The 25392-nt window shown below is 36.2% G+C and overlaps 1 protein-coding gene across 4 annotated transcripts in view; it reads left to right on the top strand.

The window, feature by feature from the left end:
• Nucleotides 1-25392, top strand: part of Atp11c (ATPase phospholipid transporting 11C (ATP11C blood group)) — a 171960-nt gene that overhangs the window by 113929 nt on the left and 32639 nt on the right. For all 4 annotated transcript variants that reach the window (XM_074063290.1, XM_074063288.1, XM_074063287.1 and 1 more), the window contains 10 exons: nucleotides 233-430; nucleotides 7212-7373; nucleotides 8061-8212; nucleotides 8839-8910; nucleotides 10759-10832; nucleotides 12824-12927; nucleotides 13341-13522; nucleotides 14749-15012; nucleotides 19565-19739; nucleotides 24150-24252. In XM_074063290.1, coding sequence (XP_073919391.1) covers nucleotides 233-430; nucleotides 7212-7373; nucleotides 8061-8212; nucleotides 8839-8910; nucleotides 10759-10832; nucleotides 12824-12927; nucleotides 13341-13522; nucleotides 14749-15012; nucleotides 19565-19739; nucleotides 24150-24252 — 1486 coding nt within the window. The remainder of the gene's footprint in view (nucleotides 1-232; nucleotides 431-7211; nucleotides 7374-8060; nucleotides 8213-8838; nucleotides 8911-10758; nucleotides 10833-12823; nucleotides 12928-13340; nucleotides 13523-14748; nucleotides 15013-19564; nucleotides 19740-24149; nucleotides 24253-25392) is intronic.

Genomic DNA, 25392 nt, shown 5'->3' on the forward strand with positions numbered 1-25392 from the left:
GAAAATATATTAGAGTACAGTTAATATACTTTGAAGAATAATGATAACATTGAGAGTGTTCTTAAATGTCACATTCTGTGATAATTTTGACTACAATAATATGGTGTCATTGAGAAATTTATAGCAAAAACAGTGCCTTAAGCATTGAAACAAAAAAAGCTTACTGTTTTTTATATTATAATCATCTGATGAATCTGTGCATCTAATTAGCATGAACTCTTTTATATTTTAGGTTTTGAAAATGTTCACCGACTTCCTATCTTTTATGGTTCTATTCAACTTTATCATTCCTGTCTCCATGTATGTCACAGTGGAAATGCAGAAATTCTTAGGTTCGTTCTTCATTTCATGGGATAAGGACTTTTTTGATGAAGAAATTAATGAAGGAGCCTTGGTTAACACATCAGATCTTAATGAAGAACTTGGTCAGGTTAGAACACATTTTTGATTAAAATAAGTTATCATAGTGAAAATATATTTTTCATAGTCTGGATTATCAATATATCTCACCATTTCACGTTTGGAATGTGATAATGTGATTCAAAGAAAATTCTTTTATGTAAACATGTAATAAAGAAGCAGTGTTTTCATACCTATTGCATCAGGGGTTTTTTGCTGGCATTTTTAAGAAGGATGCAATTGTATATTAAGTTTGAATGTTACAAAAATTCTTTTTAAAATTCACCAAGTGATGTTGTTATAGATTGTGAGTTACTGCTTTGAAATTGGAAACATGTGGTCTTCATTACTATCTATAATCATTTGTGGATAGAATACAAGGTAGTAAATATAGCTCTTATATAAATGCATGTTGTTCCATAAACAAAATTGACCAGACTTGTCCTAATGACATTTTCTTTGTACATTGCTGATCAAATGGAATATAGACCTATCAAGCTGAGTTGTTTGTTTTTTGGTACAAGAATTTAAATGAAGGGAAAATTTGAAGCATGCACTCCTCAAAATGCTTTTTGCCTTACGTACTGTGACCAAGACTGTGACCTTGTTTCTAACCCAGGTGCATTTATTCTCTCATGTGATGCAGTCTATCTATAATCCAAATGTTGACTTCTTAGGTACTTTTCTCATTAGTGTTAAGGAAGTATTTCCCTTTGTCTGAATGTATTCTGTCATGTAATGATCTTTATAAGCCACTGGAATTTTTTGGCTTGCATTTAATTCGCATGGTATTTAGAGTATCAGGGCTGTGGAAATGTCATTTCTGGGGCTGGGAAATGCAAATTCATTTAATGAAATTTGGTAGGAACAGGGCCTCACACTTGTTTTAAATGGTACTGATTTGCATCGATGCTCAAACTCTCTCCCTCAAGATAGCCCTCCCACTGCTGCTCCAGTCTCTTATTTCTGCTCTTGATACAGCCTTTGCCTAAACCAAAGTACTCCTTTGCTGCAGTTGAAAGGAAGAAAGGTCATTTCAGATATCATTTTGTTATGAGTTCAGGTCATTAGTAGCTCAGACCTTGGAGTCTGCATTCCACATAAATATTGGAGACACTAAGAATAGAACAAGAAATGAGTGAACCAATGGCTTTTCCTTTAGCTACTATTCCCAGTAGATTCTTTAATTGGTGAGTTGAACTGCCACAGCTGATCCTAACCCTTTTAAGCCCCAAATTTGCATCCAGCGACAGAGCTGAATAAAACTACTCTAGTCTCAATAAAAGGCATCAGTCTAAAGGTTCTTTGCATGAAAAAAAATTTATACAAGCCACCTCTGGTGACCCTTTTCATGACAGCTGATTTAGCATCTCACTCTAGATACTGAGTAAATGTCCTGTTCTATCAGTGCCTGGTTGTATAGATTAACCTACCCAGGGGTGAGCATAGCTAGCCTGGAGCTAGCCTCAATCTAATAGCCATCATCACATAGGTGATACTTAACACTCCCCAGAGACAGAAAGGATGCTCAGGCCAGGTTCCACTTGATAGGACTCTTATCTCTTTCTCACTTCAGCAGGTTCCATATTACCTATAGAAATACAGTCTTGCTCTTATCATCTAGACTGCAGAAAATAAAGTAATGATCTGGTAAATTTGATCAGTGAAAAGAAGTTAAGTTTTTGTTTTAGCTACTACTCCCTTCTCAAACCAAACCCTGCATTTCTGGGTGTAGTTGTCATTTAGCCAAATCACTAAGTTAATAGTAGATCACCACTTCAGTTAATACAGTGTCTAAACAAGTTTCCATTATTACCAACTTCTATGTGTAGAAACTACCTGAATGAAAATGGAAAGAAGTCTTAAAATAGTTTTTTAGACCATTTAGCATTCAATGGACCAATATATACAAAATTAAGTGTAACCAGTTTCCTCTTTGATGAGTCATAATTTAAGATCTATAGGGCTTTCTATATTAAGGTAAGATCAATTCATTTCCATCAAGGCCATGACAAATATTTCCTTAACCTCTTTAAAAAGTGGTCCATGGTATTTAAAAAAGAATAGAAATATATGTTTAGGATAGTGTTTGTGAGAAACAAAAGGAAGTAGACTGCTAGGCTCTTTTAGAAAAATAGTGGGGTCTTTATGATCACCTACCAATCTTTTATACAACCATATGGTGCCAATTTATCTTGAAAAGTTTATGGTCCTAGCATTCTCTTTCATATCGACTCTCAATCTTGTGGCTATGTCTAATCATTTGACTGTATCATCTAAGTATATACTGATTCCAATAATTCAATCTAGTGGCTGTTTATTCGGCTTTTGCGTACTTGGGATATATTCTAGGTACCGAGGTTACTATTGTAAAGTAAACAAGAAGCCCTCAAATTGTTCAGCATCTACTTGGAGAAACATATCAGACTTAACTATCACAGTGTGATCATAATTGATCAGAAAAATTAGGGAATGTGGGGCAATAGAAAGAGTCTAGAACAGTGATTTTTGGTCAACAGCAATGACAGTCAGTGTCTATATAGCACATTATAGTTTACAGAACATATTTATTATTGAGCTTTGTTTTTTTAATCTTTATAGCCTTCTGTAACAGGTATTATTCTTTAAAGTTAATATTTAAAATTCAGAAAAATGAAGAGATTTTCCCAAGGTCACCAAGTTGGTAAATGGTGGAGCCAAGGCTCCTGTCCAAGTCTTCCTTTTGGTTAAACTATATGAAAAATTCTTACCAATGTTGACTTATAAAATAGGCAGCTTCATGTGTTTAACTTATAGTTAAGAGTTCTTTATATCCTATAGTAACTACATCACTAAGAGATAGAGAAAAAAATGCTGAAATTTTTTCTTCAATGTTCTCACACAGTCATTCAACACAACACTCCTGCCATAAGATGTGGTAGTGGAGGGGATATCTCCACATACAACAATTTTCTAGTGGACTCCAATTTAATTCTGATACTGTCTACCCGGAGATAGCATAAGATCCCACGCAGATTGAAGATTAAGTCCCACAATATTGCCTCTACTTCAGGTACAAATTGTAAACATGACTTGTACCCTGTGTTTCTGAACAGACAGCTATATACCAAGGTTCTCATGGCCCCCTCCTTGATCCCATTAATTGGCTAGATTGGCTCACAAAACTCAAGAAAACATAACTTAGGTTTACCACTTTATTGTAAAAGGTATGACAAAGAATGCAGATAAGCAGCCAGATGGAAGACATGTATAGGACAAAGGTATGTGGGAAGGGGTTGTAGAGCTTCTGTGTCCTCTCCAGATTTGCCACCCACCAGAAACGTACATTATCAGCTATCTGAAAGTTCTCTAAATCCATTTTTAAAGGGTTTTTCATGGAAGCTTCATTATTTCATTACATACACAAATAACGGCCATTGGTGATCAACTTACCATTTACTTCAACCCTTCCCCCAGAGGTTATGAGGTAGAGCTGAAAGTTCTAGCCGTCTAATCATGCCTTTAATCTTCCTAGTAACCTGTCTATATCAAGAAGCTATCTAGGGTCCCTGTTAGCATGCAGAAGATGCTCTTATCTCTGGAAATTTTCAAGGGTTTTTGGATGTATGGTAGGATACTGGATGAAGATCAAATAATGTTTCATAAAATCACAGTATATCCTCATGTTCAAACACCAATCCTTTACATAAAATATATACAACCCAACAGATATTGGCACATTATTAAAATCCTCTTCAATCAATAATTTTAGTCTAGTCCATCGTTGAAAATGTCTCCCAGGTTGAGACCACTGAGGTGTACAGACTTACATTCTAATCTTGTCTGGTTCCAAACTCAGAGTAGTTTAGGAAAACATGCTGCTTCATTGTTTTAGGCATCTGGTATAATTGAGCCCTAAGAGATGCTATCATCTTTTGCCGAGTCCCTTTTAAGGTGTTAATGTGGTATTAGATTTCCCTCATTGCATAACCCATTTATTCATTCCTTTACCCTCAATTATGGTTCCTCCATCTCTTTATTTTGTTTGGTGGGACTGGGATTTGAACTGAGGGCTTCATGCTTGCAAAGCAGGCATTGTATTGCTTGAACCACACTTCCAGTCCATTTTGTTCTGGTTATTTTAGAGGTGGGGGTTTCATGAACTGTTTCCCTGGGCTGGCCTCAAACTGTGATCCTCCTGATCTCAGCCTCCTAAGTAGCTAAGATTACAGGTGTGAGCCACTGGTGCGTAGCTGTCCTTCTGTTTATTTATATCCAAACGTATCTCCTTTGTCTAGACTGGAGGCACTAATGCAGGAACTCTCCCTCACTATAGGGCCATTCAGGTAGGGTATTTTTACACAGAGAGGTAGTGGGCTGTCTGTACCTCCAGGCAGTATAGCCACATTCAAAAAGATATGACTGACCTCCAGAAGGCTCTTAGAAATTCTGACAGAGGGTTTAAAACCATAGTTACTTTGGGAGGGGGGGTTGTAGCTTAGTGATAAAACCCATGTTTCGCATTTGTAAGGCCCTGGGTTCTATTCCCAGCATAGCAAAAATAAGTAAATAAATAAATGTTATTGTTTCTTGTGCCCTTCCTTGGATTCACCAAAAAAAAAGAATATCTAGCAGGAACACTTCTTTTGTCCCACTCATGAAGTTATCTGGGAGACCTCAGTTACCATTCATTTCATTAACATATGAAAGACAGTCTTATCACTCTGGAACTTCCAAGTGTTTTAGGAGATGTGTGTCAGGAAACAGGGAAGCAAACCAAATATGTATTGTGCAATTATCACAGTCACTTTAGACTTTCCATCTACAAAATGATGAGGTTGAACTTGCTGTGATAAAGGAGCTTTTTCAGCAAGCTCAAACCTATCATTAAAGAGGATGAGGCTGCTTGTGGGGTAGAGTTAAGCTGTAGTCTTTCCTTTTATCCCTGCATCCTTTAAATATGAGAATACTTTTTTTATATGAATCACAGCTGCCGCCTCCCCTCTTTTCCTGATATATGGCCTATACTAGGACAATGATTCTGTAAGTCTGTTCCTAGTACCACATCATCAACATATCTGGGAAAAAAAAGTACCACATCATCAACATATCTGGGAACTTACAATTGCAAATTATCCAGCCCCACCTCAGACCTACTGAATCAGAACCTCTAGAGAATAGTGTAGCACTTTGAGTTCTAACAAGCCCTTCCAGTGCCTGTGATGCATGCTATTCTGCTTTCAGTATACCTTGTTGGCCTATACCTGTGAGATTCAATGTTTGCAGACCTAGACTGCCCAAACTGTTCCATGTATGAATTGTGCTACCACCTTTGATACTAATAAGAGAGATTCTGAATGGGCTAATACCCAAATGCAGGATGTGAAACAACCCAGGACAACCTTCACAGGAAAATGAAAGTTAATTTTTTTTTTTGGTGGGACTGAAGTTTGAATTCAGGCCCTCATACTTGCAAAGCAGGCTCTCTATCGCTTGAGCCACACCTCCAGTCCTTTTTGCTTTGGTTATTTTGAAGATAGGGGTCTCATGAACTATTTGCTTTAACTGACCTCGAACCATGATCTTCCCAATCTCAGCCTCCCATGTAGGTAGCATTGCAGGTGTGAGTCACCAGTGTCCAACTGAAAGTTAATAATTTTGATCAGGGAAAAAAAAGGCCCCAAAGGATTTCTTTTAAACTGGAAAAATCTAAATGATACATGAATAGTACCACTTGCATTAACTTAAAGAGAGAATTCAAACTTGGCTGACTAATAGGAAAAAAAGATCAGAATGCTATATTTGTGCCAGTGCTGCTACATGAAAAGCTTTGAAAAATAATTAGAAAGCAACTACTGCTGTAGTTCATCTCTTTCTTCTTTACATAATAAAAACCTTAATCTTGTGCTTATGCTTGTTCCTGTCAACCAGTAATTTTAACTATTTAGGCATAACTTGCCAAAAGGATGACAAAATTGTAGGTTTCCAAAACCCAGATGTTATAAATAGAAGAGATAAAAACTGAGATAAAATGGAAATGCTCAAAATGGTCTATTTTAATGGAAAATTTATTTCATAGGTTTTTTTTCCATTATTTATGAAAATATACTTACATATTTTACTTTAACTTATTGTAAACTTTGCTGTGTTTAATTTGATAACTTTTTTGAGAAGTATCTGAAAAATATGTATAATATGTGGAAAGAAATTTCTGTTATGTTTTTATCACTGTTGACCTATTGTATCTCCTAATTAGGTAGCTGTTAATATTTAATTTCCTGTCTGTATATATTCTATTGCTATGCTCATTATATTATGTGATACATTTGGTTTTAATCTAGTATTTTTATAGAAATTATACTTTTGAAGGTGGAGAGAACTGCTATCAGTTTTTGTTTTATTTTGTTACATCCCAGTTAAGTTTCTATTAGTTTTTTTCATTGGGTTATGTACATGCCATCCCATGAAAAGGGAGGAAAGGAGTGAAAGAGAGATATGTGCTCAGTGTATTTTTGTTTCCCCCTTGGAAAATTGATTTTTTAAGGAATCTTCTATACATAAAAACAGATTAAAGTAAAGGGTTACATTGAAAGGTTCTTAATGTGATAAAACAGTCACATTTTCCTTCCTTACATAGTCTTCTACATTTGAGTAAGTCTACCTTACACATATGATACTATTTTAGTGCTCATTCATTTCATAATTTCCTAACATTTGACAAGAAGTCTTAGAAGAGGTGATTTTCTATGGGTCTGAAAATAGACCTGCTTTATAGCTAACTAAACACTAATCATACTGAAGGAACATGTATATGTTCGTATCTTTGTTTTTAGGTTGATTATGTATTTACAGATAAGACTGGAACACTCACTGAAAATAGCATGGAATTCATTGAATGCTGCATAGATGGACACAGATACAAAGATGTAACTCAGAAAGTTGATGGACTGTCTGAGACTGATGGACCATTAACATATGTTGACAAAGCAGATAAGGTGATATTTTCTGCATTACTATTTTACCTGAGCAGCTAACTATATAGGCATGTTACCCTTAAATAGTAGAAATAAAGAATTTTCTAGTAGGTACATAACACAGACTTTTGAATAACTATTTGTTCTTTGAGCTTTACCTTTCTTGTTTTACTAACGCCTCTGGAATTTCTAAACAAGCAAAACTTACAAATGGAGAGAACTATGGAAAATGGTACTTGACTAAAAGTTTTGTTTGCATATTTGTGTGATCATAGTCTTTTAAAAATACAAGCTCTTCCAGGAATGATGTCTGTTCACATCATTTAAGTTCCAGGAGTAGATGTCTAGGCATTAAATGAACCAAAGTCTTCCTACACCTAAGCCATTGCTGGATTGTGAATTAGATACTGAACTCTTTTAAGCCATGAAGAAGTCACTGCCTTGGTTTAGGTGGCACTGTAATAACCTGAATGAGGGCACTACAATAACCAGCATGGGTTAATATAGCCTCTAGGAATGCTAGCTAAGAACCGGGAATTCTTTTAGGTGCTAGGTGCTCATGTGAGTATTAGGAATTTATTAATTTCCATTACTTAGTTTATTAGAGGTTATAACATTCTCTCACATTAATATAGTTTGTCTGTTTACTGCCTAGTTACCTAGTGATAAGAGTAAAAATGCAATTGTTCTTCTATTTCTCTTCAACAGAATCGAGAAGAACTCTTTCTACGTGCCTTATGTTTATGTCATACTGTAGAAATTAAAGCAAATGATGCTGTTGATGGAGCTACAGAATCAGCTGAATTAACCTATATCTCCTCCTCACCAGATGAAATAGCTTTGGTAAAAGGAGCTAAAAAGTAAGCACATCTTGTACTTCTGAGAGAGTAAAACCACAGGAGGACAAGAGTTTATTTGGGTTTTTTTTTTCTTTTGCTTCAAAGAGACTTTCGTGTACCTCTCCTATTATTTACTAAAAAGCCAAACTGCTCTATCAAAAAAGTTCATGAGAATTTTCCAAACCTAAGCAATTTCCAAACCTAAGGTGCAAAAACAAATTAGTGCTACATTGATATAACTTGCCTTATTTATGAATGCCAGCAACAAGTTCATATTTTTGTATTATACCTTACAAATCACATAACAGTGGCTACTTTTTGTATAACATATTTTATTTCTGAAGTACTCCCAGCAATTTTGACATCATTTGATAATGGACAGTCCAGTTTCACCCATGAGGCCCAAGATGATTTCATGGCTAAAAGGTTACCCAGTTTAGCTACAAAATTGAAATTAACAATTGTCTCTCCATTGGTTACAGTGATTGTGGCTGGGAATCGACTTGTTCTGTGTTATTAACTCATCCAGAAAAGGGAAATGCAATTGTAGATTTTGATCACATGCCAAAAAAAGAATTAACAAGCAATGTAAATGGACATGAATTACTCCATAGAGATACACAAAGGCCTTTTATTATTTTTGATAGGTACGGATTCACATTTTTAGGAAATCAGAATGGACTTATGAGAATAGAAAACCAAAGGAAAGAAATAGAAGAGTAAGTAGCTCTGTGTTTTGATGTTTGTTACTTCCTAACCCCACAGTCAGCTTTAAATGAATTCAGGAAGGGCAACAAAGGAAACTGGTTAACAAATAAATATAAAACTGTTCTCTCCAAGTTCAGAGTTTTGTATAAATGTAGTTAGAGTAGACACTTTTCATTGAATGGCAGAAACTGGGGTTTGCAGTAGAAGTTCCAATTTGTTTGACATATGGGTTTAGTAGTCAGAATGGGAATCTTCCTGAACTGTTTCTGAAATTTAGATGCCATTTTAGTTCTCTAGCACATTATAAAAGAAAAAATAAGGAACCATGCCTGAAATTGTCTGCTGTCCAGAGCCTAAGCAATCACTCTGGGATTGCAAGCCCAACCAATATTTGTAGCTTTGGTGTTCACCAAAACCTTTGTCTTATTCTTAGATACTCAAGTATGAGCCTCATGGCAAGTCCCATGATTCATCAGTGTCTTGGCATTTCCTGTCTTGCTACAAAGATCCCCAAGGAACAAAACTGACTTGACTTAATGGCAGATTTTAAATAGACTCTGTAATTAATTTGAATTCCTTCATCTGAACTTGAGATGCAGTTATCTTATCTGACTTCTATTCTGGCCCTAGGATCCCATGAGATCCATCTCAGAAACCTATAATACGTGTAGAGGCACTTGAGAAGGGATGCTCAGAAGCCCAGAGAAAGGCTCTTTGATCTGACTGCAAGGGACCTGGAATCATGGTCAGAGTCTAGAGTCTAGCCAGTCCACAACAGTGCCCGGTCTGGCTAACATCAAATAAAATGCTACATTAGATATCTTACACACTGCTCCCCTCCCCAACAAAAATCAGTGACCCTACTTATTCTCTCCCAAAATAAGATGTAAATATTTTAGTGTTAAATATATGTATATAATGGGTTTTTGTTTTCAAGAAAATAATCCCTTATGCTTTTTCTATTAATTACCTCTTATTTTAACTCTTCTGTATATGATTAATAGTTCAGCCATCCCTATACAAATTTGATCAATCTCATAATATCATATTACTCTTTAAAACCTTCATAGCTTTCTATTGTTTTTAAGATAAAATGCCAAGTTCCTGAAACAACCTCCAGAGTTCTCAGTTTCCAGCTTACCGTTCTTGCTTTGTCTTTTGTGACTCCCCTATCAATGAGTTTTCCAGGCTTAGTCCCCCATGGGCCATGTGCTGCCATGTGGCTGTGCATTTACACATGCTCTTCCCTCTACTCAGAAAGCCATGGCCCCCTTTCTTTTTTATATCATTCTTGCAGAACCCAGCTCAGGCATGGCCTCTTCCAAGAAATCTTCCTTCAGATGGCTTTCTTTTGTGTTCTCCACTCTCCCTTGTGAGTGCTTTTATATCTATATTTGATAGACTGGGAGTATAGTTATCTCATTACCCTTTGTCTCCCTCATATGCTGAGCTTCTTGAGGGAAGGGACTCAGGCAGATTCATTTCAGTTCCCCAACCCCTAGCACAGTGCGTGGCCCACAGTAGGCACTCTGAGATGATAGTTCCCCTGGACCTTTCCAGATATAACTTGGTGGGGCAACTTCTTGTTGTCCATTCCTAAGTAGTCAATTTCCTTACTGTTTTAATAACATAGCAAGAGAGTAAAAATACCCCTTACCCAATACTGCTATCCTCTGTATCAGGTTCTATATGCAGAGAAATTCTAAAGAAGAAAAGGGAAAATACCATTTATGTACATGCTTAGCTATCCTTACCCAAAAAGAATTGTCTGTTCATTTAAGATGTTGTTTCTATTGTGTTTTATTTTTCTCAGTGTGGTCCAGGTATTTTTACTTTTTTTCATAATTCTTCCATTAAAGGTATGAACTTCTCCACACCTTAAACTTTGATGCTGTCCGCCGACGTATGAGTGTAATTGTGAAGACTCAAGGAGGTATGCATCTTAAAAACTTGACTTTATTTCTGTTTGGGAGTTTATATGTTCATCAACTATTTCAGGTAAGAGAAACATTTCACATAGTAGTGTAAGATTAGCTATTCTTGCAAAGCAGTAGTATATGTTCAGCTTGCCAAATTGTCAATGGCAGAACCCCTGGTGTGACAATAAATACATTATCTTGGAAATGAAACAGTATGCCTCTGCTTTTTAATTCATCAGGAATTAAAAAGGTGATTTTTATATAGTTCATGGTACTCAACTGTGAATACATTCAGAATACCCATTTCTTAGTGCTCAACAGTGCATATTTAGTAGGTACCACAAACCATAGTCATTATTTGTTACCACTGATAAAGTTACAGTATGGTAGTTATAATGTGATTTTACTGAGACAGCAGCTCAGTATAGTTGAGTGGTTTGGGATTACCTGCAACAGAAGCCTAGAGTATAATGTTGGATGGCTATCCTCCCTGACCTTTTTAGGTTTTCTACTGCTTTACCCTCCCTGAAAGCTGACGAAGTAGAGATGACTAAGCCAGGCTTCTGGGAAAGGGCATTATGGCTTCATTCCAGAGCTCAGGACTCTTTGTTTGACAGAGTAAAGCTTTCTCTTTACAAGGGAAACAGTACCAACATCCCATGCTCCCCCATGTCTTTGGGAGGCACCATGGTGGTTTGTCTACTGCTCAGATTCTGAAAGACCCATAAGGTCTTCAGAATGATGCTCCTATTTCATTCACAGGCTCTCATATGTGTGTGTGTGTGTGTGTGTGTGTGTGTGTGTGTGTGCACATGCATTTTTTTTTCTTGCCCAGGAGGTTTATTTTCAAAATATCCTTTATTAATTTCCCCAGCCATTTACTTTTTAGTATTAGATCTTTTCCAAATTCTTTTTTTTTTTTTTTGAGACAGGATCTTGCCCTGTTGCCTAGGCTGGCCCATGATCCTCCTGCCTCTACCTCCTAAGTGCTGGGATTACAGGTGTGTACCACCATGCCCAGAACAAAGGGCTCTTAAAAATTGGTATTAATTTGGGGAAAATGTGATTCTGGAAAGTTAGAAGACTAGAGACTTACATTGTTTGACATGACATGGTCAGTGATTCCCAGGATTTGGCTCCAAATTCTTTAATATGGGAGAATTTGAGTATGCAAACAAAGATTTAGAGGAACATATCCCACTTTATTCATATTTTGTAATGTGACTACAAAGTCATGAAATTGATTTTTTATATGACCACAAAATTTATGACTTTTGAACACTTTGGATATGTGAGAGAAAATGAAACGAGTATTTAACATTTGAAATACTCACTGCTCTTCTGTGTGCACATCTGCATGTATGTTTTACAGCAGTAACGAAATGTCTGGGGAAATGGTCTGCAAAGGTCACTGACCTCAGAGCTATACTTCTTAATTTGTTGACTCAGCTCTTTGCCTTATCAAAGATAAAGTGTCTTCTAGTGCTCAACTGTGAATATTTCAGTGCATAAACTGATCCAAAGATATAATTATACCAGCATTCTACAAAGCTTTTTTCAAGTTCCTAGTCAAATCCATCAAGCCAGTGTTTCAAAGGCTAACTTGTATAGTTTATTCATAATGATTTCAGCATACATGAGCTTGAGTTGGTTCTTGGCATCCATAGATATCTTTTGTGCACCCTAGGACATGACTGACTGCATTTCACATAAAATTCAGCTGTCAATCCTTCACAACAACTCAGTCCTCCATGATTCAGTGAGACAAACTATATTTAATAAAGGTACATGTTGTAAACTCTTACTTATTGCGTCCATAATGGTCTGAAGAGGTGGTGAGATGACTAAAGCTCCAGATTTCTCTTCCCATTTGGATGAATGTTGCAACGCAGACTTGGAATACACAGAAACTATATGGGAGAGGTCACCTTAAGAGTTATCTCTTATTAAAATTTCAATACCAGTCTTCAAATTCTAAGTTGAGTACTTTGGGTCTTTATTTTAGGAGACATACTTCTTTTTTGTAAAGGAGCAGACTCAGCAGTTTTTCCCAGGGTGCAAAACCATGAAATAGAATTAACTAAAGTCCATGTGGAACGTAATGCAGTGGTAAGCCTACACCCTTCCTCTAATAAGTAAATAGAGAAATGCTAGAGATGACCCATGTTTATTTTGCGATTTAAATGGGTGCTAAAATGAATTTTAGCTGATTCTGTGGTCCATTTTTTTGTATTTGAAGATTTTCTTATATTTTCTTTATTTTAATATAAAAATTCTGGAACAGTGTTCTGGTCAGAATTGGCAATGTTGAAGACTTTAAGAATCTTTGTTAAAACAGTTACTATTTTATTATTCTGAGCCTAATTTAATATTACCTTTTTAGTTGCAATCTGTTTTTTGTAAATTAAATGTGTCAGAATTTCTCTTTAGTATATATGGATAAAGCAAGACTATTAAAAAAAAGAGTTTGGTGTTTTTCAGCTATTACTGAGATAATGATAGATCTTCTGCTTTGCTTTTAGGATGGGTATCGGACACTCTGTGTAGCCTTCAAAGAAATTACTCCAGATGATTATGAGAGAATTAACAGACAGCTAATAGAGGCAAAAATGGCCTTACAAGACAGAGAAGAAAAGATGGAAAGGGTTTTTGATGATATTGAGACAAACATGAATTTAATTGGAGCCACTGCAGTGGAAGACAAGTAACTAGAAAATGATACTCTTGTTACTATTTTAATTACTATTTAGGGTGGTTTTTGTCCCAAATTAGTAATTTATTCCCATGTTTTGAAATCATTGATTTAGCTTTGTTGTCTAAATGGACTTGAAGATTCATTTATTTTAGCAAGTATGAAAAGTTATACCAGATTTTGAACTATTTGTGTGAATGGTTTTTAAGTTAAATATATGTAACTTAGAAGAGTGAGTCAGTTATCACTAAGATCTTTTGCTTGTTTGCTAAGTCATCCATACATGCAGACATTTAGGAAATAGTCTTGCCATGTGTAGGGAGGGGTATTACCACTATCATTTGAGCTAGTGCCTGGAAGAAGCGGTATGATCTTGACAGACAGATGAACAGCAAGGAAACAGCAAGGAAATTCAAAGTACAGTAAATGGCACAAGAACTTAATGTAACCTGATTTAACAAGCCAGAGTATGTTTTTGCATGCTTTAAAATAATATGCTTTAAATATATAGGCTGAGCTCTGCCAGACATGATTGTAGGACTTTGACATTGATCTGCTGGAAGCAAAAGTATTAGATTCTAAATATTTCAGGAGTTTTTCTAAGAATTAGAAATACGAAATATGAGACTTAACCAAACAAAAAGTTATAGACATGTATTTAGCTACCTTGGAAGGTACTGAAATTGTAGTAAAATTCATTTATTCTAGTTTCATCGATAATCTATGGTCAAAAAGAACCCAAAGAAAGAACCATTCGTCTTCCTTTTCAGAGATTCTGGATAGTTGGATTTCGTATTCTTAAGGGGTTCCTCAAGAATGGGGATTCACTAACTTTCCTCAATATCTGATTAGGATATGTTTGGCTCTTCCTGTTTTGAGCCAGGTTAAGAATTTACATGGTGAGATGTAACATACAATGGAATATGCTAAAATGACAGTGAATACAAACATTTTTACCTTAGAGTTATAATTCTCAGTTTTGTCATTGATACCAATTTCCTTAAGAGATATCATGGACTTTTTCTGAACTTCATTGTTTGTAATTCCCTTTAATAAGCAATATTTTGTCAGAGACATTACTCTCAGAAAGAACAAAATATATGTAAGGAAACCAGTGGTGATAAGTTGTCAGGGCTTTAGAATTGCTGTGAATTTAAAAAGTGTTCTCTTTAGCAAGTCATCTTGAAGAATCTCTGTCATGAATTTGAGAGGTTAACAAGGTTTCCTTGTGTTTCCAGGCTACAGGATCAAGCTGCAGAAACCATTGAAGCTCTGCATGCAGCCGGCCTGAAAGTTTGGGTGCTTACTGGAGACAAGATGGAGACAGCCAAATCCACATGCTATGCCTGCCGCCTTTTCCAAACCGGCACTGAGCTCTTGGAATTGACCACCAAAACCATTGAAGAAAGTGAAAGGAAGGAAGATCGGTTACATGAATTGTTGATAGAATATCGTAAGAAGTTGTTGCATGAATTTCCTAAAAGCACTAGAAGCCTTAAAAAGTAAGAATATGCATCAGTTTCTTACATTTTTAAATTGGTACAGATGTAAATAATAGCTGCTTTCAAGAATGCTCCATTTCCTGTAATTTATATTCTGTGTTTGCAGGTATTTTATTCTTACACGTTAAAGCCTTCCCTAAGGACTTAAATAGTGGTCCATTTGAGATTATTTGGCATTTTCCACCGCTCTTTTAACTTAAAAGAAATCTGTATTTTTCAAGGTTTTGAAAAATTTGTTCAATTTGTTTTTTTAAATAAATATTTTAACTGAGATATAAAAACATAAAATTGTACATATTAATAGAGTAATATATATTGGTACATGTCTAAATCATAGTTAAACTTACATGTCTCATCAAACATACACATTTCTTTATGGTAAAACCTTCCAAATCCTTTATTCTAGCATTTTGAAGTCTACAGTACAATATGTTAGCTATAGTCACCCTACTGTGCAGTAGTACACCATAATTTCTTTATCCTATTTAACTGTAACTTAGCACCCATTGATCAACCTTTCCTCATCCCTCCCCTAACATACTCTCCCTGGCCTCTGGTAATCACCATTCTACCCTCAACTTCTACAAAATCAGTGTTTTTAGATTACACATGTAAATAAGGTCATAAAATATTTCTCTTTCTGTGCCTGGCTTATTTCACTTGTTACATTTCACTTAACATAATTTCCAGTTTCATATATGTTGTCACAGATGACAGCATTTCACTCTTTTTATGGTTGAAGAGTATTCCATGGTGTTGAAAAGTATTCAATGATGTATGTGTACCACAATTTCTTTATCTATTCGTGAGTTGAGGACTAGCGGAGTGACTCAAGTGGTAGAGCATCTGCCTAGCAAGTGTGAGGCCCTGAGTTCAAAACCCAGTACTGCAAAAAAAAAAAACCACAGTAATGAGATGATGGATGCTTACATTGTTTCCATTTCTTGGCTATTGTGAATAGTACTACAATGAACATGGGAGTGCAAATGTTTCTTCAGTAAACTGATTTTTTCCTTTGGGTTTATACCCAGTAGTGGGATTAATGGATCATATGGTCGTTCTGTTTTTAATTTTTTTGAGGAGCCTTAAAAATACGCTCAGTTTCTAAATATTTAGGGTCTAGATGTATAATAAAATCAATCTTGTAACAGATTTTCATTATGGATTCTCATGCCCCAGAACTCCAAAGGGAACCAAATATTTATTAACATGGTCACTTTGTCTCTGCTTTCAACTACCTACATAGGAAAAGTTTATGAAACCTAAAGGAAAGCCTCTGATGCACAGTAATTCAATGCCCACAGATAAATGTTCTGTATTTCCCATTGACCAAGGCTCAACCTTGTCTAAATTAATTATTTGAATTTACTTTGGCTACGAGCAAATTGAATTACTTTTCTGGAATGCTACCAGGTATACCTACGCTTAACTGCAAAGAGCCCTAGACAATATTTTTTTTTATTACTTGAGCACACTTTATGTTCTAGGAACACTGTTAAAGTGCTTTGTATGATTATTCTCTTTTAAGTGTCATTAACAACCAAGTTAGGCAATCTTGTTTTCTTCCCTTTTACAGATAGGGAAACTAAGACTCAGCAAGATGAAGTAACTTGTTCAAAATCATAACAGCTAATAAGGGATTGATCGAGTCTATCGAATTCCAGAGCCCATGTATTTAACAGCTATGCTATATCTCTGTCCTCATCTCTAAATGAGCTTGAAAATGAATAGGCCATATTCATGAATTCATACTCTAAAACAGCTTTTGTTCTTTTGGTACTAAGGTATCAGAGAGAGTAAACATGTTTTTATTGATTGCCTGTTACAAATGTTTCCTTTCTTTAGCCAACTGGCTCAGATATAGTTAGTCCAAATCACATACATTTTACTTGTCCATTTGTCTTAGTGTGTTGGGCCACCACAGCAATACTATAGATCGGGTGGTTTCAACAACAGAAATTTTTTCTTACCGTTGGGGATCTTAAGTTGTGATCAGAAAGCCAGAATGATTGGGTTTTGGTAAGTACTGGCTTGCAAGTAGCTGTGTTCTCATATAACAGAGAGAGCTCCGGTAGGATGATCCCTAAATGTGGATACCACTATCATATTCACCTAGACCTAATTACCTTCCAAAAGCCCCACCTCCTTATACCATCACATTTGGGGTTATGCTATGACAGGCACTAATCCCATTGAGAGAGCCCTACTGTCACGACCTTTTCTAAACCTAATCACCTCTCAAAGACCCCATTTTCAAATAACAATGAGGGTAGAACTTCAACTTTTTTTTTTTTTTTTTTTGGTGCTTGGGATGGAATATAGACCCTTTGCTTCTACCAGGCAGGTGCTCTACCACTGACCTATATCCCTAGCCCAGGCTTCAGCATATGAATTTTGAAAGGACATGTTTAGTCCATAGTTCTATTCACCAGCTGTGCCACACTTTTATAAAAGCCAGGCATTATGGAAAACTTAACACCATCTCAGATCATCCCCTCTTCCTGGTTATCTGGTTAGACTCAGGCACAATCTTTCCCTAAGTTGCACAGGCTTCAGATCCAGAATCATCTTTGCCAGCTTCTGCTAGTTTCCCCTTCCAGTTCCTGTCAGCACTCAGGCTTTAGTCATGGTCCCTTTCTTACCACTAGTGCTTTGCATCAGAGGCCTAGCACCTCATGCCTCAAATCCCTTAAGCCCTTCTGTCAGATGAGTGGTCTTTAAGTGAAGCATTATCTATATCATAACACTACTCCGCAATGTTTGGTTTTTCTCCAATACCCACAGATTCAGGTCACTCCAAAAACCTCCAGTGACCTTAACTAGCTTTCCAATGCTCACCAACATACATTTTCTTCTTTTACCTGTTTTTTTCCCTTGCCTTCAAGTCCTACTTTATGAATCATACCTCACAAAGAACTGACTGTTCTTTTTTTGTGGATTTATTGTCCCAGTAACTGGACATTAACTATGTATTACCTTGTTTTGTTACATATATTCGCTCATGTATCCTTCTGTCATTCCAGGGAGATCTTCTGTTCTCCAAGGAAATCTTAATCAATAATTCCTTTTTTTAAGTGGTGAAGATTGAACCCAGGGCCTTTTATTTGCTAAGCAAGCACTCTATCACTGAACTATATCTCCAACCCCTTATAAAAATGTTTATTTTCTCAAAATTACATGCTTGTAGTTGGTGATTACAAATATTCTTTGATTATTGAGCTGCTGTTTTCTACCCAGTAAGTCAGCTCTGTGAGTAAGTAAGCAAAGAAAGAGAACACATAATTAATATCTCTTTAATTATTGAATACAATGTGCTCACACAATTATGAAGCAAGGCATGAATAAGTATAAAATATGATATGAGCTGTATATAACAAATAAATATGGAATAAAGGAATGATGAGGTATATTAGGCCTTTACTACTCAAAGTTTGCTCCATGGAATATCTCTAGTGTCACTGGCAGCTTAGAAATTTCAAAATCTAATGGATTTCAGATCTGCTGAATCAGAATGTACATTTTAATAACATCCCCAGGTGATCCCTTTGCACATTAAACTCTCAGTAACATTAAATTGCATACCTAAATGTATAACTGTGATATATTGCTATACCTAGTGTTTCTACTATAGTGATTCTCAAAGGGCACCCAAGATTCCCTGAGCAAAAATAGAATAACTCCTTTTTTGCTCCCCTAATTACAAAACGATTGATTGATATAATTGTAAGTTTTCCCTATATATTAAAAAAACCTTCACCTTTGCTACATTTGTCTTTCTTGGCAGCTAATACCTCTTAGAACTTGCTATAGAACTAAGGCCTACAGTACTACCTAAGGAGCTTTTAAAGTATACCAATAGTAACCAAGCCCTGCCTAAGATATTCTGATTTAATTGATCTAGGGATGGGCCCAAGGCATAAAGCCACCCAAATGATTCTAATGAGAAGGCTAAGATTGAGAACTACTAATCTAGTATAAAATGTTATTTATTTAAGAAAAAAAATATATACCCACACACATATGAATGTTAATATTATATAACATTCTTTAATGAGTACCATATCTTTTGATTCTATGTCATATTTGAGAAGCCGTGTTCAATGGATAGGTTTTGTCACTCAGACAAAGATACATAGAGAAAGGTTTCCTATGAGTACCCCGAAGCCATTTTGTCTTTTGTTTGTATCATTAAGGGGTTTCTGATTAACTGATGATTTATCTTCCTATCAGCATTACTATTGTTTTATACTAGCTTGATCTGTAATTCCCAGAAGTCACCTTCTGTTTCTTATATAGAGGTATATACTGCACAAACTCCTTTATTTTTATACTTTTTGGAACATAAAGTCAAATCTCCGGGCAGCTTAAATTTCAAAGATGTAATTGAAAGTTACTATTGTGCCATCATTAAAGGCATTTGCTTCTTTGAAATGAACAGTTCAAGGAACCAGATTGATGACTCATCTGGGACACTTCCTTCTGTCATCGGAAAAAAGGATCCTAAATAAAAATGTACAATAGATTCACACAAAACATTTTTAATCTTTTTCAGAGCATGGACAGAACATCAGGAATATGGATTAATTATTGATGGCTCCACATTGTCCCTTATACTAAATTCTAGTCAAGACTCTAGTTCGAATAACTACAAAAGTATTTTCCTACAAATTTGTATGAAGTGCACTGCGGTGCTCTGCTGCCGGATGGCACCATTACAGAAAGCCCAGGTAAGTATGCATATTAGTTAATGTTCTATTCTGGGTCCTTCTGTACACATCTGATTTCTTCTTCCCTTACTTCTTCCTCTTTGTGAACAAACTCGGGAGTCTTCCCAAAATTGATTTAAATCTATGCTGTACCTTATCATCCCCTCAAGCTTGCTATCCAGTTCCTCACCTCCAGACTTCTCTAATGAGTGCGTAGTCTCTGCTGCCTCCATTATACTGCTCCTTGCTCCCCATGACATTAACCCCAAGTGTTGTGTTCTTTCTGATGTTATTACTCTACTGACTTGCTTAATACTGTGCTATTCTCTTCCTCATTTCTCCCTGCAGTAGACACTATCAGTTTTGTCCTCCTTAAAACTTTAGTTCCTTAATTACTGTGATGCACTATAGTCCTGACTTTTTTACGTCTTTGACAACCTAGTATCTTTATTTTGTTTATTTTGTCTCCTGTTTTCACTAAGGAGTTTCTTGTTGTTTTTTGATTTTTTTTTTTTTTTTTTGGTGGGACTAGGGTTTCAACTCAGGGCTTGGCACTTGCAAAGCAGGCACTCTACCTCTTGAGCCATACATCCGGTCCTGGCTGTTTTGGAGATGGAGGTCTCATGAACTATTTGCCCATGCTAGCCTTAAACTGAGATCCTCCTGATTTCAAACTCCCAGGTAGCTAGGATTACAGGTGTGAGCTACTGGCACCCGGCTGAGAAGTTTTCCTTCTGCTTTTTACTTTGTGGACTATTATCTCTGGATTAACACATCCATTTCTCTGTCTCTCATTGATGTGTCTCTGGCCATGACTTTTTCTTGGTGTTCAGTTTCCTATTTCTAGCTGACTGCTAGACAGCTCCATATGGATGCCCTACTCTTGCTTTAAATTGTAGTGTCTAGGACATAAGTTTCTTCATTAGAATAATTTGGGTTTTTTTCCCTCTTATATTATTTCTGTTATGACCATTTTTCTTTTGCTCCCTAAGTCTCACAACTGCTTTTGATCCTTCTTCCTGCCCTTTTCTACCTGCCCTTTGGCATAGCTCTCATTTTCATGTCATCTTTTGAAACCTTTTGCCACCAGCCTCGTCTAAACCTTTATGACTTTATACATAGTCTATTTGATTTATTCTCCTCACTGGTCTCCTTGCTTTCACCTTTCACTTTCAGTCTTTTTCCCCACACTTCTAAATGTATCTTTTAAAAACACTATTTCTATCATACAGTCTTTTTTCATCTACTTTCAGTAGTTTGATAGTCTCTTAGAATGGAGGGCAGATAACTGAATGTGGCACCTGAGTCTCCCTGTTGTCTCATTTCCTCATTTAAAATTCTCTCTGAATTCCCCTGACCTAACATAAATTTTAATAATAAAACTCAGCTCAAGGACCACCTCACATATGCTACCTTTTCCAACTCCCCCAGTCAAAATGGACCTGCTTCACCTTGTTTCTTTGTAGTCACTGGTTGTAAGGAAACTTAGTATCTCAGTTACATACTTTGTCAGTTTCATAGGATATTCTTTTATATGTGTTAGTCTTTCCTCTTTAGATTCTTCAGCTACTTGCTATCAACCAGGGGATGGATGCATCTGTGGCTTCTCCTTTACACACTGTACACACTGCCCATCCCAGTTGGGGAATTGCCTGTCTACTTTCCAGCCTACCATACTGGTGTTAGTAGAGGCTCTTCTTTCTTTTCTTTAGCTACCAGAATTGGGAATTGGGAATACTGGAATTGGGAATCAGATGTAACCAGTACAATATCCATAGAAATCTTGCCTTCTTAAATTAAAGGCTTGCTCTAAACGCCATCGCTCCCTCTTTTTTCCCCCTCCATTCAATATCTGCTGCTCAGATTGCTCACCCGGTTTCTGACTACTCCACTGCCCAGGCAGATATATATATTCCTGATACCATGTTTCTTCTCCTACCCAGAATATGGGGTCCCTTGTTCAGTTTTTAGTCTGTTCTATTTTTCTCACTGTAGTCACTTCTTCCAAGATAATACCTACTCATCTCTCATGTCCATACAGTTGACGTTCAAGTCATTATCTTCAGTCCAGATCTTTAGGGTTCTACTTTATTTCTTCAGCTGCTTACCAAACCTATCTTCTTAGATATGTCATTGTCCAACTCTGCCTTCTCTATAACCCAACCATCATTTTCCTTGGCATCATAGAAATCTGTGACTGAGCTCACTGTACTTCCAGGTTTCTAGACTTAGAACCTCAAAATCTGTATTGATTTCCCTCATGCTTCATTCTTTCTTATAGTATCAGTCACCAAATTCTGTTTTTTAGTATATAGTCTTTTCCATCTATTCCTTCCTTTCTATTAACTTCTAAGACTAGACCTTTAATAGGTCATTAAGCTAGCCACCTCGCTTGTCTTTTTGCCTGCAGTATTACTTTGCTTGAGTTCCTTCTGCACCTTGCTACCATTTTCATATCACTCCATGTTGATCTGGTTCCATATATATCTGTCCATGCTCCATATATGAAAATTTATTGATCTGGTCATACCTAATCTATGTTCTGAGCATGTACTATACTTACCTGGCTGTGTACCTTTGAATATGCCATTCTTTTTCTTTGAAATACTCTCCTCTTCCTGTCCGCAAATTTTACTAATATATCATGATTTAAATCATGCTTTCTTCTGCAGAATAATGTCTGATCATTCTGGCAGATAGTGTCCTCTCCCTTCTCTGATACTATAGGCCTTGTATGAATAATTTCAATCTCATGTATTCCTGTATAGATACCACATTTTGTTATCTTGTATTATAAATCTAGTTATCTAATACACTTTTATTTGTGACCAATCTCTACATTTTCATTATATGCTTCTAAAGGTGTATGACCAAGCCTATATCCTTTTGGGATCTTAGTATATTGTTGTGAGTAGTATATTGCATCCAGTTAATAGTTGATAAATAGATTTTTTGGTAAAATTATTTCTTTATCATGAAAGCTATTCTCGAGATTGAAGAAAAGGAACTCAGAGCCTCACAGGCACATGGTAGGCAGGCACCCTACCATTTGAGCCACTGTGCCAGCCCTGAAGAGAAACTTTTAATCTAGGTGACCTGGGGATCATTGAAAAACTCCATGTTTACCTAACTAAATCTTTCATGACTTTATAGTCCATAACCAAATATCCTTTTATCTTTCCACAAGAACAAATTTTAATCTTTTAGTATGATCTATATTTCTCTGCAAAGGCTGTCACCCTTAATAATTTTATTGTCTTGTCCAGACCTTCCCAGACTGAAGTTGAGGTACAGATCATTGCTGGGCATGGTGTAGCAGGTATAGTTAGTTAACCAGTATTATAGCCTGTCCAAAAAAAATGCAGTTTGGGTGCTTTAAGTTTGTCCTTTGCTCTTTCCCTTACAGGTTATTTCTGACAATCTTTTATAAAGTCTTTAAGAAGAACCAAATTAGGAAAGAGATGGGGGAGGATAGCTGGCATTTCACAGTCACATCATTTTTGTGTTAAGTGGAATTGGATCTGTGGGGGGTGGTTCTGTGCTATTTAATATAACTAAAACCTCAATTTTGTTTAAAGAAAAGACTGTGGTGCTTTAGCCTTGCACAAATTAATTTGTAATCACTTGAATTTTGTTGAAAATAGATTTTATTTATATTAACTGGTTAGAGCGATCTTGAGGACAAAATTTTTGCAAAGCATTATTTAGCTACTGAATTATTTAAGCTTTTTTAAGGCTGTTAAATTCTAAGGGGTTTTGAGAGTTGACATAACAAGCAGTGATTTTCTAAAACATAGAGTGGGAAGGCAGCTGTTTCCCCAACATACTTCTCACAAGTAACTCTGCTAGGAGAAGGTTTTGAAGAACCCCAAAGCAGAAGTGTTTTAACACCAGACATGAACATTTTATTCCATTTTATTCTGTACCTGCCATGTGCACAACACTGAGCAATACATCCTCATTTTCACATGTAGAATAGACACAGAATAGTGACAGACTTTGCACACATATTTGGGATATCTTTCTGCAAATCTCATTCCCTTTAAGATGCCCCCTTAAAATGTAGCTCTATATAGGAGAGGTCAAACCATACTGGGCAATAGAAGATTTAATGAAGTTTAGTTGGCAGCCAGGTGAGTGTAAGAATTTAGCATATGTTCCTAGGAAACATGTTGACCTCTAATAAGTGTGGGAGGCAAGGTTGAGAGTTCATTCATGTACACAACCAGAAACAACTGGATGTTGGTGTTATGTTTTGAATGACTGTGTTCTGCATCTGAGAATTTGAGACTATCATTCATATATGCACAAACTACCTTTGTGTTACAAAACTTCCATTTATAGGCGTGAATGAAATATAAAGCCCTAATGTAGTTCATTGTCACATTTTGCTTTGACCTTTTCTATACCTCTTTTGTGTTTAATGTTCAGATTGTCAGAATGGTGAAGAATTTAAAAGGCAGCCCAATAACACTGTCGATAGGTGATGGTGCCAATGATGTTAGTATGATCTTGGAATCCCATGTGGGAATAGGTAAGAAACATCTAATGAGATGGCATCTGTATAGCATTAATATTGCTTATATTCTAGAGATACTGTTTTGGTTGTTCACCTTGAATTTGAATTTCAAGTAATATTTGTTAATCTAATGAAAGGACTCATTTTATCACAACCATCCTAAAGTAGTACTCCTAGAGGGAATGTAGTAAAGCAAAAGTTAGAGGATATTTTCCTTCTTTTTTGACAGTACTGGGGTTTGAACGAAAGGTCTCACACTTGCTAGGCAGGCGCTCTACCTCTTGAGCCACTGCAAGATAGATTCTTGGAAACTATTTGCCCAAGCTGGCCTCAAACCACGATCCTCCTGATCTTTACCTCCCAAGTAGCTAGGATTATAGGCATGAGCCACTGGCACCCAGCTGAGAGAATATTTTTATATTAGCTATATAAAGTGAATTTCCCAACCTATTGGCAACATAATTCATTGCTTCCCTCATTTTGACAGCATGCATGCAATTTTGTTGATTTTCTACTGTTGGCCAGGCTGTCTGATTATGTTGCTGCACTATATCTTTTGACACATGCCAACAGCTTTTCTGCCACCTGCACCATTTTTTCTCCTGTCATATTGCTATTAGGAAACAGACCCAATAGTTTGGCAATTTTTTGGCGGTGGGTTGGGGTCATACAGGATTAATATCTTTGGAATTATTGTACTACAGTTTACATACCAAATTCTCCTTCCCATTTGGAAGTAGATATATTTAGTCTGGAATTCTAAGTTCTGCTCATTGGTTATCCAGTGTGGAAATGGCCTAAAGCTTCTTGACCTCATAGAATCCTTGGGCAGCTAGTCCTTTCATTCAGTGAAAGGACTTCACCGTCTTCCTATTGAATTCTGAACCACAAAACCCAGGTCTCTGAATTGCCTTAATGTAATCCCTGGTTGGTTTAGTGTTATGCACAATTAAGCACTTACTGAGTACTTTAAAATAATTTTCAGGGGAAAGTTTTTCCTCCAGATAATTTTTGCTTTGTAATTATTGAAATAATGATTCAATTTAGTTGCTTTATGTTGTGTTACAAATTCCTAGCTACTAATCAAACTTGTACTTTTATTTGGTCAGTTTCAAGTCCCTTTTTGATTTAAAAAAAGGCTAAACTAAAAAATTG

Source organism: Castor canadensis, chromosome X (assembly GCF_047511655.1).
Source record: "Castor canadensis chromosome X, mCasCan1.hap1v2, whole genome shotgun sequence".
NCBI lineage: Eukaryota > Metazoa > Chordata > Mammalia > Rodentia > Castoridae > Castor > Castor canadensis.